The 15,713-nt window shown below is 35.2% G+C and overlaps 1 protein-coding gene across 1 annotated transcript in view; it reads left to right on the top strand.

Moving 5' to 3' along the window:
• PLXDC2 (plexin domain containing 2) overlaps positions 1-15,713 on the top strand; it is a 406,458-nt gene that overhangs the window by 180,247 nt on the left and 210,498 nt on the right. Inside the window, exon 3 of the mRNA XM_024765446.1 lies at positions 11,804-11,950. Coding sequence (XP_024621214.1) covers positions 11,804-11,950 — 147 coding nt within the window. The remainder of the gene's footprint in view (positions 1-11,803; positions 11,951-15,713) is intronic.

Here is a 15,713-nt window from a genome sequence, read left to right as displayed (position 1 = left end):
CTAGGGTTCGTTATTAATACAATCACTTAATGCCTGTGTCTCCCACTAGACTGTAAACAACATAAATGCAGGAACTGTGTCAGTTTTGTTTACTATATACTTTTTAAAACAAAAGTCTCCTGAATAAATGTTTTTAATGTCCTAATATCAAAGGGAAAGATATTTAATCTAAAAAGACAGCTGGTTGATATTTGAGGCAAGCACCTAGGAACAGAAGAAGGCTCCTTCTCTGTGAGTGTCCACCCAAGGCCCTCAAATGCCAAAGACGAGAGAGAACTGGTCGCTTCAGTCACGTGTCTGATCTTGTCAAAGAAAAGAAAAAATTAAGTAAAGTGTATCATTTCAGGAAAATGGCTCAATTTGTGTTTTTTGTGTGGATCAGGTATAATGCTTAAAAATGCATAATGTTAAACTTCCATAGCTAAATCGAACCTCTTTCCACCGCGTGCTACTGACAGTTAGTACTGTGTTTGGTATAGTCACGTTCAGTTTACCACTGCTTCATTACCTGCACTGCATGTTTATGCAAAGCCTGATGATTATGCTTGCAGACCGACTAGTGATCTTTAAAACTGTGTTGATATCTCAAAGTGATTGATGCAGCACGTTCATTGCATTTTTGAAGCTGCTTTATCTTTATACTTGTTTCAAAGCATTTTTGAAGCTGCTTTATCTTTATACTTGTTTCAAACCAGGTGGGGGGGGGCAGGGGGAGGGGGACGATGACACATAAAATTGTATGTCAAATGAGTGCATCCAAAACCATGATATGAGGATTCCAAATTTATACTATTTGGGACATGTACAGATGCAACCTATGAAACATTCAGAAATTCTCCAGATCGCATATCTATTAAGGAATAGAAATCTGGACTCAAGCCTTCTGTATTGCGATCGTCAACACTGGAACTTTAAGGATCATCATTTCCAGAACAGATGAAAGGCTATTTATTATTCCTGCAGTTCTCTGGAATGTAAACCTTACTGTGTGTGTTTTGGAAAGTACTAAGCTCAATGTTTTAAAAAGTGAAATTCTTAAATTTTGGTAAACTCTCTAAGAATAAGTCGAATTTTTTTATATATTTCTAAAGTCTTGGTTTTGGCGTGATCATATAGATATAGAACATGTTCAGTTCCAAATTGGAAATTTCAGCTAATAGGTGATGTTTCCCAGATGTGCCTGCACGTTGGGATCACACTGCACCCAGCCCGGATTCTGATTTAACTGGTCTGGAGTATGATCTGGGCTGTGAAATTTATAAAAGATCTCCAATTGATTCTAATGTGCAGACGAGTTTGGGAACCACTGCTACAGTTCAAGGGCATTCATTAGCTCATGGCATTGTCCTCCATTGAGTGCTTATTCGAGTACTCAGTGAGAGAAAGATAGAAATACAGGTGTTACTTGAATATGGGAGGGCTTCTCAATTAACATGTGGTTACTCCTAAGGCCTTGTTCTGTGACCATTGGTATGCACTGTATCTGGAAACCAGTGATACTTATTTTCCTATATTTGTTTGTTAGCATTTATAATGACATGTAGATATGCTAAGTTCCACTTTAAAATGTTAACTGGCATAGCTACTTTCAACCATCCAGGCTGTCCAGTTATCCTGATTAAATGCTGCAGGGTCATTTTTGAGTGTTCTTCTCCCTCTTAAATACTGGCAAGCAAGTCTTTTGGATTCTTCAGTCTTTCTCACAACAGCATCTTCCCTTTTGTTTTCCCTCTTAGTAACCTGGTTAAGCTGTTAGGATTTTGTTCTTGATTCTTTTATTCTTTTTAAAATAATAATTAGTTAATTAATTTTTATTCTTTTACTCTTTGTTCTTATTATAGCTTCCAAACCAGTGTATGGTTCTAATCACTCCCTTCTCCAGTCCATCCTATTTTCTAGATTGTTCCGTCTAAGTCTACACTTAATCCATTACTTCCAAGGCTCTCATTTTACACAGAATCAAATTCAGACTTTCCAGATTGATGTTCAAAGGTTTGTGCAATCAAAATTCTACATATCTAACTGCACTCACTTCACATTACTCCCCTATATGTGTCTGTTGTTCTAGTTATTTTCTGTAATCTTATTAGTATTTTTCTGCTCATTCCTCTGGGTTCAGACCAGTCCCTCTGAGCAAAATCGCCCTCTCAATTCATTCCTCAAGGCCCCGGATTAAATATCGTGACTTCTATGAGCCCTATATTTTATCACTAAAACTGAATGAGACTTTTTCCTCCTGAGGAGGCTTATAAAACTGAAGCTGCCATTAGTACAGCCTTTATCTTATGCTGGTCTGGAGTAGAGAGATTTGAGTACCTGCACTATGTCACTCTGTTGCAGGTTTCTGGAGAGCAAGGACTATATCATAAACATCTTTTGCCCTTCACAGCCATCAACTGAAGACCTCCACATACATAATCAGTGCATCATAAATACTTGTTAGCTTGTGTGAGTGACATGTGAAAGAAATGGTTGTAAATAAATAGGCTGTTTTATAGCATCTTCCTACATTAGACTACGTTCACTTGAATATTTGACCTCCAGGCATTTTTCTTACACTTTCCAGCTAGTTCTTAGGAAAATGAGAAGCTCATAACATTGATTTTCCCTTGTGTGATTTTGTAGGACAGAAGCAAAAACGGAAAGCATGCTTCTCAGACTGCACTGAAATAAAATCTCTCCTAAGCTATCTTGTAATTTTATTGCAAGATATAAATACCAGCTTTATAGATCTGAGAGGGAATCTTTCTTCAAAGTCAGCAAAACCATATTATGAAAATATTTGTTTGAATCTAGAATTAGTAACTTTACAACAAAACTTCAACACATAGTGCTTTTCTTTTTGCTTCTTTATTTTTAATGGCTCATGAAACTATTGCAGGCTCTCTCCCTTTGTTCTGCCCTTGTTTGACCTGTACATCAGCTACCTAAAGTTAAGTGAGTTGGCAACAAGATTTTCCTTCTTCTAATATGTGGTCCTGGAAGAATTTATCATTTGAAATGGGCTTTTAAAATTCTTATTTAGAAAACAATGGGAAGCTGTACATTGTTAAAAGTACCTCTATGCTAAATGAAAGCAACTACAGATTTTTTTTTTAATTGAATCTACCCACAGGTATTGTCAAAATGGTCTCTCAACTGAAGTGGAAATGATACAGTATCTCCTAGAGGGATCAAAGTAACTGTTTATTTATACTTAGCAAAACAGCTCAACCACTCAGCCGTAGAAAATTTGCATGGCATGATGGGTTAAAAATGGCCCCAAATTCCTACAGTTTATCCCATAAAGAGGTAGGATCTATCTTCTCACCTCTTGAACCCAGGACATGCTTTGTAACTTGTTCTGATCAAATGATGGGATGGAAGTCACATTAAGCACCTTCTAAGCAACGCCTCCAGACACTTGCAGCTTCCGCTCTTACTTGCTTGGATTCTATCAGCTTGGGAATAAGCCCAATCTGGTCTCCTTGGGAATGAGATGTCACAATGAGAGAGAGAGACCCTAAACATGTGGTCAAGTCCATGTGGAACCAGCCAGTCCCCAGCCGACATGAGAAGTGGCCACAAACCATCAGTGATCCCAACTGACACCATGTAGGACAGAAGCAATGCCCAGCTGCACCCGGTCCTAAACAAATGAATGGTTGTTTCAGGCCACCAAGTTTGGGAGTTGTTTGTTTCCCAGCAATAACCACTGATAGAGGTGGCATGAGGGGTTTTGTAATAGGGCATGGAAATTTCAAGAATAATAAACTGAATAGTGAATAAAATATATTTATAAATAAATTGGATTGGTTTGTGTGTGAGTTTTTACTTCTTCCTTGCTGTTAAGAAGAATCTACCACTGTAACATCTTTTCTAGGAGGTAATAAAGCCGAAGTAATAAATAGCTTGAAAAATATAAAGAAGGTCTAAAACTTACAAATCTATATATTAAGTATCTATCACGTACCAATGTTTACTATCTAGAATACAGCAGTGAACCCAATAGAGGGAGAGATATTTTAAACGGGGAGCAGGGGGAGGCAATAATTTTTTTTGAAGTCCAATGATAAAAGTTACAAAGGAAATTAAAGCAGACTAAGAAATAAAGCATGACAGAATAGGGGAGGATCATTCCAGGTGCATAAAAGAGCAGGTGAACAGAATGGTGTCAGGGCACATAGCGTACTCGTGCGACACCAGGAGAGCTAGTAGGGCTGGTGTGGCATGTGACGAAATGGAAGGGGTGGCTGTGTCAAGCCCCGTGTTTGTGGGAACAGTAACAGTTACCTTTGAAATGAGATTGACCAGTTCATAGGGGGAAATTATCCAACTTTTCCACAAATGTTGGTTGTGTGAAAATTGTCAACTGAGTTATAATTTTTAGAAGTTGCTCCAGAGTAAAATTTTCCATAATTCTTGTAAAATTATAAATATCTCAATTTTTTTTCTAAGAGATAGGCCAAGATATAGAACTGTATGGATTTTCAAAAAGCCCTCCTATATTAGAAAGCTTGAATGGCAATTTTGATTAGCACTAGAGAATGACATGAATTTTCAAAGGCAATAAATCTAGGGCTTTCTTACAAATCCAAACTTAAAAAAGGAACTATCTGTATGTGCTATGGACTGAATTCTGTCTTCCCTAAATCCATATGTTGAAGCCCTAACCCCCATGTGGTTATATTTGGAGATAGGGCCTTTAGGAGGTAATTAAGATTTAATGAGGTTGTAAGGGTGGGGCCCTATGGGATTGGTATCCTTATAAGAGGAGGGGAAGACACTAAAGAACTTTCTCTTGGCCCTTTGAGGACACCATCTACAAGCCAGGAAGAGAGCTTTCACAGAAACCAAATCTGCCAGAACCTTGATCTTAGGCTTCCCAGACTGTGAGAAATAAATTTTTGTTTTTTAAGCCACTCAGTCTCTGGTCTTTTGTTATGGCAGCCTGAGCAGACTAAGACAGTATGTTTATAGTGTCCGAGTTCCTGCCCCATCATGAATGCTACATCTAAAATAGAAATGTCCGTATAAATTATGATTGTCTTTTTTGATTATCAGAATGTTTTGTGGTCCCTCACACCACTGTTGTTTCTTTCTAGCTGATTGGAAAAATACACCAAGAATTATAGAGAAATTCAGTAACTGTAAAATGATCACACATTTTATGCATCACAACATATTGTACATTTGAAAAATAATGCACACAAATACAAGACCTGTGATTTTTTTAGTTTGCACAGATAACGCATAGTGTTCCCAGGGATTCGTACACTCCCTGCAACAGGTGTGTTAATTTGCCTCCAGTCTTGGGGCCAATCTACAACTTACCAACAAGGATGATTAAGTACCTATTGAAATGGTACTATGCTATACAGTCACTATAACTGGCTACCTGTGTTGGTTCTTCAAACTGCACACTTATATTTCTTTTGGTGGGTATCACTTAAATAATGCAAAGTCTTCTGACTCACTCACCCCAGCAGTCTCTTCCCATTCGCCTGTGGCTTTAGAATCTCAGAACCTTAGCTGAAAGGAATTTTAAGAGACACCTAGTTGAATTCCTTATATAAAGTCCAAAATGTACAGTGACTATTTAGAGGCAGAAGCTGTACTTCAACCCAAATATCCTTTGAGCTATGTTATTGTAATGCTAATTTTGAGCTTTTTAATAGAAATTTCATACATATTTTTAAACTTTTCTCATGCATGCATTTTTTCCCTAGGTTTTTGGAGCCTTCAGAGATGCCTTGTAAGTTGGCAGTGCACGTCTTTAGCAACCACTGTATGATTGGCCATCACTTGCTTGTATTTGTAAAAGATAAATTGAGATGTTAATTCACTCAAAACTGCCCAGATTCTCTCTCTGGCCTGTGCTTTTTCACCACTCTAAAACTGGAAATACTCTCGCAGGTTTATTCTTGAAAAGGTTAAAAGTTTCTACCATGAGCAAATTAAAGTATACTGGATAAAATATATCCAGGTAGAAAATACTATTTGTTTCATTTAATAAATGAATCAACACAAACACATACCAACACATTCCAAAATGCCTGGAGATGTAGGCAATCACTTAATTGAATTATAGAGCTTTGATTTTGTCATTATTTTGAAAGATCATAAACGTGTTATGCTTCCTTGGCCATACAATTTACCTCTCTCTGCATAGCATGAGAGATGATCTCATCTAAGAGAAACAGTTACTGGGAAAATGAAAACTGTTTTATGATGGAAATATTGCTGGAATCCCATATTTTATATGTCACATAGTAATCTGACCTCATGATAAATTCACCCACACACTCTCTCACACACACACACACACTCACACACACACACACACTCACACACACACACACACTCACACACACACACACACACACACACACACACCTACATTCTTGGGTGTCACTTAACTAAATTCTTGTGAAGAACTGATAAAATAAATAATACCGGGCTTCCCTGGTGGCGCAGTGGTTGAGAGTCCGCCTGCCGATGCAGGGGACACGGGTTCGTGCCCCGGTCTGGGAAGATCCCACATGCCGCGGAGCGGCTAGGCCTGTGAGCCATGGCCGCTGAGGCTGCGTATCCGGAGCCTGTGCTTCACAATGGGAGAGGCCACAACAGTGAGAGGCCCGCGTACCACAAAAAAAAAATAAAATAAAAAAATAAATAATACCTACCAAAGAGTCATGGACAAGATATTGCTAGGGGGATAGACCATGCTGCAAATAGATCAAGTAGGTAAAACTCCTTAAAGAAATAGCAGAGGCATCTGTGAGAAACTGAAGATACGTAAAAGATATGCATAATGAGAATTGGTGCAGTAATCTGATATAATCAACAGGAGATAGAGGAATTGATTTTAATCCTTCTGACACCGTAACAGTAAATTTAATTGTATCCCATGTAATTGTTCCGAGTGTCTGAAGAGGGTATTGCTGTAGTACTTGCCGATGTATATTGAAGGCTATTTGAAGATAATATGTAATTGCTCCTATCGTGCTGAAATTGTGTGGGACTAATTTAATAATCCTTTATATTCTGTTCATATGCTTTTCAAACGTGCTTAAATATGTTGGTCGAATTTCATTTTTCAGTAACCCAGTGAAAGAAAGCTAAATACTCTCACTGGCTTTTTATTAACAGAGACACTCATATGACCTATCTTCCACATTCCCTGTAGGTCACCTCCTTCTAATGCAGTTGAGAAAAGTATTGCCAGCTCACTCTTTTTCTCCTTTTGTTATTTGATCATGTCCTTTGGTTGCTTATATCAGCATGATTTTTTTAGATCACTATTTTTTAACTCTTTGTTTTTGAGTAGTTTTATATATACAAGTAATATTTTTAAATAGCTTTACCTTTAATTGTACTATATGGCCCTTGTGAAATCATTTATATAAGAATGTAACATATTTGGTTACATTACATTACATTATATTATGTATATTAATACCTGGCAAGAACCATTCAAATTATAATATTTATTTATTATAAAACTATCTTTGAAAGGTAACTGATTGATTAAATGCTAAATAACTTTACCTGAGAGCTTTGACTATGTTTTATATATCCATATATTTCAAATGACTAACACAGTGATGTTCATACAATATATTCTTGATTTTTTTAAAAAAATTCTTAATGAAATGAATTTAGAGTTCAAATGCTATTACTACATAGGCTATGTGAGGCATCCATAAGAATTATTCTACATAAAATCAACTTAACACCCATGATAGAAGAAAAGACAACCTTTGGGTTAGAAATTGTGTAAACTGATTGTTGCAGAATGGTTAGGCTACAGTTACAAAGACTTTTTCTCTGTGTTTTTGGTGTATGTCCTCTGTTTACAGCTGTACATTTCCAGACATGTTTGAAAAGCATGGATTTATGGGATTTATAGCTACCTATTGTGCCATCTACTTTCAGTAACAGTTGGTTTCCTAAATGAATTGGCAAGTAGGCATATCACAGTGTTTTGTTTTATTTTTTATGATGTTATAAATAGTTTGCAAGAAAAAAAAAAAAGAAAGAAGAGTTTGCTTCTGAGCAGAATAGGAAAATCTTTATGCCTGAAGTGGCTTTTGGCAAAGCTTTAAGAACCATTACTCCTATAAAGGACAAGATATGGTTTGAATAATTTAATAGTGCTAAGATGTCATATTTTTGAGACATCTATTTTATGGCTTTCCTGAATAACTGAGCCAAACACCTCTCCCAGGAATTTAACAACTTTTGTCTTTAAATTCCTAGGTAAATAATAAATTGTCTTCCTCTTTGAATAAAAGTTGCCATGACAACTTGGCAAGCTTGGGCTATAGAAGTCAAACACCAAGAAGTCAAAAAGCTTTAACTGTCAGTATTTTCAAAGATTTTATGTTGTTTTGAGAAGCTCTGATTTAACTGAAAATGAAGGTGTATGTTCACATAGCCATATCAGTAATTGTAATTACTGATTACTGATAAAAAAATGTATATTTTTGCAGCGAATCCATTGTTTAGCATAACAATACTCTTATTCTTTATGTTAACTTCAAGACTGTGTCTTGATTAATTACAGGGATTTAGGGGTTAAAGGAAATACCAAAGTCATTTTAGATATGTTGATTGCAACAATTATACTGAGCTCTATACTGAAAGTTTGTGATATTAAAGAAAATATCTATCTGGCAATTGTATAAGAATTTGGCAGCATCATAAAATCTATTACATAATTCATCTCAAGATTACATCTCTGACCTCAGTGTTGCTGAACTCTTTATAAAAATACTAGCAATAGGGAAAAAAGATTTAATTTAAACTCATTGAACATTTTCTTCAAAACCACCCTTTTGTACCATTCACTGAAAAATCAAATGAATCATTGTTGTTTGTTATTCAGACTTGATGATTTCTGGCGGGTTAAATACAAGTTTTCATTCCTTCTGTGTAATTTGCTAGACTACCAGATGGGAATGGGAGATGTTTGTTATCTAGATCTATAAATCTGCAGATAAGGTTGTCTTATTCAATACTGCTGAAGTCTCTTTTCGTGAAAGTTAAGGAAACTTGTTTGTCAGTTAGGGTTCTTTTGGTTGATAATAACTCAACTCAAGGTGTTTTAACAATAGAAGAGATTTAATGGTTCATCTAAGTGGTTGAACAAGCCCAGGAGTTGGTGCACTTAGATATACTTGGTCAGGGATGTGGCTTTTTCTTTGCATTGCATATGGTTCTGTCCTTATCTATGTTTGCTTTATCTTCAGGCAGGATTCCCTCTTGGTAGCAAATGGTGGCAGTAGTTCCAAGTCTCATATTTACACATCTCAGCAATCAGAATCAGGGAAATTATCTCCTCTCTACCTAATCTCCAAGATGTCTCACTATTTGGTCCTTCTTAGGTTATGTGCTCATCATGCCCACCAACCATTGTTGCCAGTGGAGTGACACCTGTAGAATGGCTTGTGCCCAGTGTCAAGGAGGGTACTTACCACTGAAAGCTTCCAATGGCAAAGCACCAGACAATGAGAAGGAGTTGAAGGCACAACCACAATGCTTGTTACTCTCCTAGAACCCAAGCAATCAGTGTCGTTACGTTCTGGAAGGGAGGTCTGGAAAATCATTAGGATAGAAGCTCTGTTGAGTTTCATAGAATCTTATTCCTACTCCTTTTTTTGTATCTCCTTTTTTCTTTTTTCTCTGCAGAACTTTCTTTTCTTTCATCGTGGGTATACTTGTAATTTGTACATGATACCTAGGGTTTAATTGGAGATATAGGATTTTTTTTTTTTTAATTTACTGTTAACATTTAATCAACATCTTTTCTCAAGATGTACATTTGGAGTCATATTTTTTCTTTTATTCATGAAGCAAAATCTATTTAGAATATTGCTTAGAATATTCCTTTCCTTCATGTAGTCTTATGTGTATGTATGTGTATATATATATATTATATATATATAATATATATGTATATGATGACTTGTGAAAAGGTACATGGTATTCTTATTTTGACTGGATTTCAAGAATAATTATATTTTATTTAATTAGCACTTAAGTAATAAATGCATTAGATGAAATTCCATCCAAAAATTTATTATTCAAATCATAGACCCTCTATTCACTAAACATTAATCTTACATATACCTGAATATTTTTAAATGCATTCTGTTTAGTGACTTCTCAAACTGATAAGCACATTTACATTTCATGATAAAACAAACAACAAAAAAAACGAATTGTGATTCAAATTAGTCAAGAATCATGTGATTTTTCTAGGTGTTCCTCAGCAAAATTGCTTTTTAAAACATTTAAATCTCTTCATTGAGTGAGAAACCTGAAAAATAAAGGTTTTGTGACAGGTACCATGTTGATATCAATAATGAGAATTTAAATAAAAGTAGAATTTAACAACCCAAATTATAGGGGAAAGATGTATTATCTCAAATTTCTAGGACCATTAAATGAAAGCAGCGCCTAATATAACCCTAGTTTAAAAGGAGAAGTTTGAATTTGTTGTCACTCAATAGTAATTACAGTTCAGGCTTTCAGAAAATACTAGTTCCAAAAGTGACATTTTTTGTTTGGGCAGCAGCAATCAGAGAGAGCCCTAACATTACTGTTTTAGAAAAGACTATTGTACACAGATTGTTCATTTGCCTTTAAGTTTTGTCTGTATAACAGTTTATTTTAAAGAGGCTTATTACTTTTATATTTTTTAAATCTAATTCACTTTCTTTAGAGGTTATTTAACTCATTTGGCTATTTTGAAGAATACTAACACTTCTAATTTCAATAGTCATTTTTGTTTGTTCTTTTATGAATTTTAGGAACACCTTTGTTCTTGTTTTTCGTTTGAGGGCTTTTTTCTTCTTTTTAATGAAACTCTGTGTAACTCTAAATTATATAAGTTTGATATATAATGATTTAAATGCTTCACGTAAAAAGGGGGTCAGAAGGAAGAAAAAACATTTTTTGATCCTAGGACGATTAAAGGTATTACAAAAATGTAACTCATGTGAAAAAACATCCATTAAATGTTGCACTCTGAATTCACCTGAAAAAGAAAAAAAATGCTACAAGTAGATTCATCTTAGAGGTATCATTTTAAATAGCAGTCAGTATCAACACAAAGCTTATAACAAGAACCATGTATGATTACCTCTATCTTTGCTTGCCACAATTCTGACACACTCTCATTTTTAGGGTAAAAGAAAATATTTACACAACTCTAGGGAAAAAGCAAAATAAACTGATAAAATGGAGAAATTTCAAGAAGCCATAGTCAAAAGTAAAATATACTTTTTTACCTTCTAAAATAGAAATTAGAATGCTTTAGGCAAATTTAGCTAATACTGAGTAGTTACTGAAAAAAATGAATGCTTCTCTTTTTTTCCTACCTTTACTGAGATATAATTGATATGTAACATTGTGTAAGTTTAAGGAGTACAACACGTTGATTTGATACACTTATATACTGTAAAAGCTAGCCACCATAGCATCAGTTAACATCTCCATCATGTCACGTTATTATCATTTCATTTTTGTGGTGAGAACATTTAAGATCTATAATCTTAACCTTAAATTCCCCAGAACTTAATCATCTTATAACTGGAAGTGTGTACCTTTTGACCAACATCTCCCCATTTCACCCCCTTCCAGCCCCTGGTCACCACCATTCTAATCTGTTTCCATGAGTTTGGCTTCTTTAGATTCCACACATAAGGGATGTCACTCGGTATTTATCTTTCTCTGACTTATTTTACTTAGCACAACACCCTCAAGGTCCATCTGTACTGTCCGTGTCCTTGATGTGCATTATTCTTTATTTTTATAGGAGGACACAGATCATAATTACTATATATCTCGGATATATGGTCCATCTGATTCTGCCAGCCGGGATTTGTGGGTGAACATAGACCAAATGGAAAAGGACAAAGTGAAGATTCATGGAATACTGTCCAATACTCATCGACAAGCTGCAGTAAGTGCTTTGACATTTTGAGTTTCTTTTTCTTCTTCTGTAAAAAAAAAAATTTGCTTTAATTGACGTATTAACATTGTTGTGATCACTTTTCAAGTATATTAGTTCTGCAATTGCAGTTTAGATTAATAATTCATGTAAGATGTTATAGAAAATGATAAAGAATTATTTTGAGAAGCCACCATTAATTTAACCATTAATTAATTAATTAACCATTAATTTCTCCAGTAAGTACGATGAGTTGCATATTCAATTTAAAGTTGTGATTTATCTTGGATGACTTTCAGTTTTCATGTAATTAGAGAACATGCATGTAATCCATGCATTTAGAGAACATTTTTAAAAAATTATATTAATTTGCTATCTTCCATTCTACATGAGTTTATTACCGTTGGTCTGAAAAAGATTGAACCAGAAACATTCACAATTCAGATAACACATGTAGACCAAATTATGGATTTATGTGAAGAAATTTAATATAAAAGAAAATAATTATGTGAATAAATTTAATATAAAGAAAATAATTAAATCTAGAAGACGCCAAACATATTTTAAGTCTGAGCTTAAATCATTTACCTGTGGTGGTTCCTTAAACAAACAATTTAACTATTCTGAGGCACAGTTTCTGAATCTATATAGGGGGGATGACAGGAGATATGAATACAAACCTCACTTAGCTTACATGGTCACTGATACCGTGTTCTGTGTGTCAGGTTGAATGCTTTCATGGATTAGCTTTTTCAATCTTCACAACAATTCTATGATTTAAATATTATAACCACCTAGGTATTGAAGATAAGAGAACTTAATCTTGGAAAAATCAGCCTAAGGGTCTCCTGCTAGTAAGTTCTGTGACTCAGGTGTTAACCTAGGCAGTCAATTCCCCATTCAAAATACATGTGTAAAAGTTATCACACTTGGTTCACAGAATGTTCTTTGATAATCACTTTATCAAAGATGATGCCTGATTTAACATTTTAAAAGTTATTTGGTTTTGTTGCCATGGATTATAGTGGTGATCTTACTATCAGTGAAGCCATGTCTTGTTCAGTTTATCATGACATAAAGAGAAAACAAAATAACTTTAACATTTCAAGGGCTATTGCCATTATTGATACAAAGATAGAACTAATAGAGTAATGGCCAATCTGATTTAAAGAGGCATTGATTTGATAAATTTAAAATATCAAAAATTCTGGCCAACAGCCTTCATTGTAATATATGTAGATGTCCCTATGTCAGGAGATTGACTTCTAACAGTTAAAATGGAAATTAATTATAATTCACCATGATGATTCATTGAGGCTGAGAAGCAAACGAAGCAGCCACCTCCCCTTGATGAATTCCATCATCCCTTTTCTTTTCCATATTCAAGCAGTCTCAGAGAAGATGACAGATTCAGAAATGCTTCACTGTCTGGCTTAGAACAGATCTTCAAAAGAAGAGAAAATGAGAAAGATTAGATTAGGACCATGTTTTTTCAGGAATGTATTGCATTTGACAATCTTCCCACTGTATTGCAGTCCCTAATAGTGTAAAATATACTTTGTAAGAGTTTGAACGTTTGTGTATCCACATTGAGATTCCATGAAGTGGCCCAGTTCTGGTGTCGGCCACTGTGGGTGATATCTGTAAGCAGAGAAAGAAGTTCGTCAGTTAAAATATTAGCTGATTTCTTCTTACACTTGCTCTTGTGCTCTCCCAGAGGGGAGGCAGTTCATGTGTCCTGCCTTTCCTCAAAGAAGGTTGGTTTCTCTTTGGAATAGGGTTTGCTTGGCTGCCTTGTAACAGCTCTCTGATAGTCTCAAGAAATATTATGATGATATAAAGATCCATTTTTTTATAATTGTGATTTTGAGAGCGACACTGTTTGTTGCTTTCAACACCAAAGGTTGGCTTAAACACAAATGGAAAGACTTGAGCTTGTAACTTATCTGGTGCTCCATGCATTGATTTTTAAATATATATCACTGATTTTAGCTACTCTGCACTGGTTTTCCATGAGAATCTAAGCCATTGTCAAGTATTTCTTAGTGTTAGAAATTGGTCCTGTACCCACTTTCTCTATCATCACCAACAGAACATACATACACACACACAGGCGCTCACAGGTACACAATTTCCATTTACAACAATAGAATTGATAATATTACTTAGTTACTTATTTTTGGAAAAATTTGCCACTTGGACTCCTTCATTTAAGGAGTTTTATACCTTGGAACTTATAAATTTACTTAGTAGAATATTTTATAAAAATTTTGTACATTCTTTCATAAGTATGATTGTTGAATATTAGTTTGAAGATTTCCAAATTGTAGAGAGTGATCCATTTTTTAATATTTCTTCCATTGGCCTCCCCATCTTTCCAATCCTGCCTTGTTCTCTTGGCTCCATTTCTATTATGCCACCCTTGGAGTAGAACCAGGTTTTAGAGGTGATGACAGAATTGTAGTGTTAAGGTATTGTTATGGCCAGGGGCTCAACGATGCCCATATACACCCTCTTCCTCCTGGCCCTCTCCACACACACAGCATAGGCACCCAGCCACAGCTACCCTCCCCACTGTGATAACTACTGAGAGGCTTAACCACAAGGGATAATGGCAAACGGGAAACAATGATTCACTTCACTGATTAGGTTCCCTGAAATCATAATCATCAAAATCTCTGGTAGTTTGGCTGGAAACAGGATTTAACTTTAAGCCCGAAGGGAAGAGGGGGGTTTCTTAAATCTTACCAGCAACTGATGTAATTTGCATACCCAAGGGCATCCTTTCTGTCAACAAATTAGACAAAAAAGAGAATAGAAAGATATAGCCTAGGATAAGACTCAGGGGGCAGTCGGTTAACAACCCAGACCTGGGCAAACAGGAAAGGAAGTGAGAAAGCTGAAGATTGGATTTCCTGAAGATACAGTTTCCCTCCCCTTTCCCAGCTGAATGGGTCAGAGGAAGATATGGGAGTGTCTGACCTGGAAACATAATTTTTTAAAGAAATATTTTCCCCTTCACCACCTTCATTTGTAAATGTGGTCCAAACAGTATTTTGGAATCTTAGATTAATTTTCTAGAAAAGGAGGAATGTGGAAATAGAGTAAGAGTTTTTCCCTTTTCTCCCATCCACGATGATAATACTGTGAGAGCAGAGCAAAACTTAGTCATTTAATTCACATTTTTCACATGCCGAAACACACTGATTCTCTTTCCTTTTATAATGCAAAGTAAAATGATTAGTATTTATATTACACACACACGTATATGGTAATTTGATTACATGTTCCTTCAGATCTCCCCGTTGTCCTTTTTGTTTAAATCTTTCCATTGTTCTTTTTAGTTTAAATAACATTTCTTAAATCATATTTGCAGTAAAAACAGATGTTAAAACCTAGTTTTACAGTTGGACACATTAAAGGAAGGAGCATGTCTTCATAGATAAAGAAAAGTGAAAATTTTGTATGATTCCCTATCATATGACAAGCAAAGAGCCAAGCCCCTTACATTCAAATACTGGTACTTATTTGGGTTTTTTTGTTCCTTATTCAAAGTTATCAGGTTGCAGATCTAGAAGTTTCTAACTAGAAACCTAGGAACCAGTCCAGACTTATTTTTCCTTCTATGAGGACCTTCAAATGCCACAATTTTGAGATTTTCTTATGTACTGTTAGATCCATATATTTTAGTTTATTGCTGGACACACAGTTTGATTCAACAACCAGACAAATTAGAATTATTTTGTCTTTTGAAACCACAGTTTATGAAATTCTT

Source organism: Neophocaena asiaeorientalis, unplaced genomic scaffold, assembly GCF_003031525.2.
Source record: "Neophocaena asiaeorientalis asiaeorientalis breed wild unplaced genomic scaffold, Neophocaena_asiaeorientalis_V1.1 scaffold217, whole genome shotgun sequence".
Classification (NCBI taxonomy): domain Eukaryota; kingdom Metazoa; phylum Chordata; class Mammalia; order Artiodactyla; family Phocoenidae; genus Neophocaena; species Neophocaena asiaeorientalis.
The sequence above is the reverse complement of the archived record's forward strand: the minus strand, read 5'-3'. Positions and strand labels throughout refer to the sequence as shown.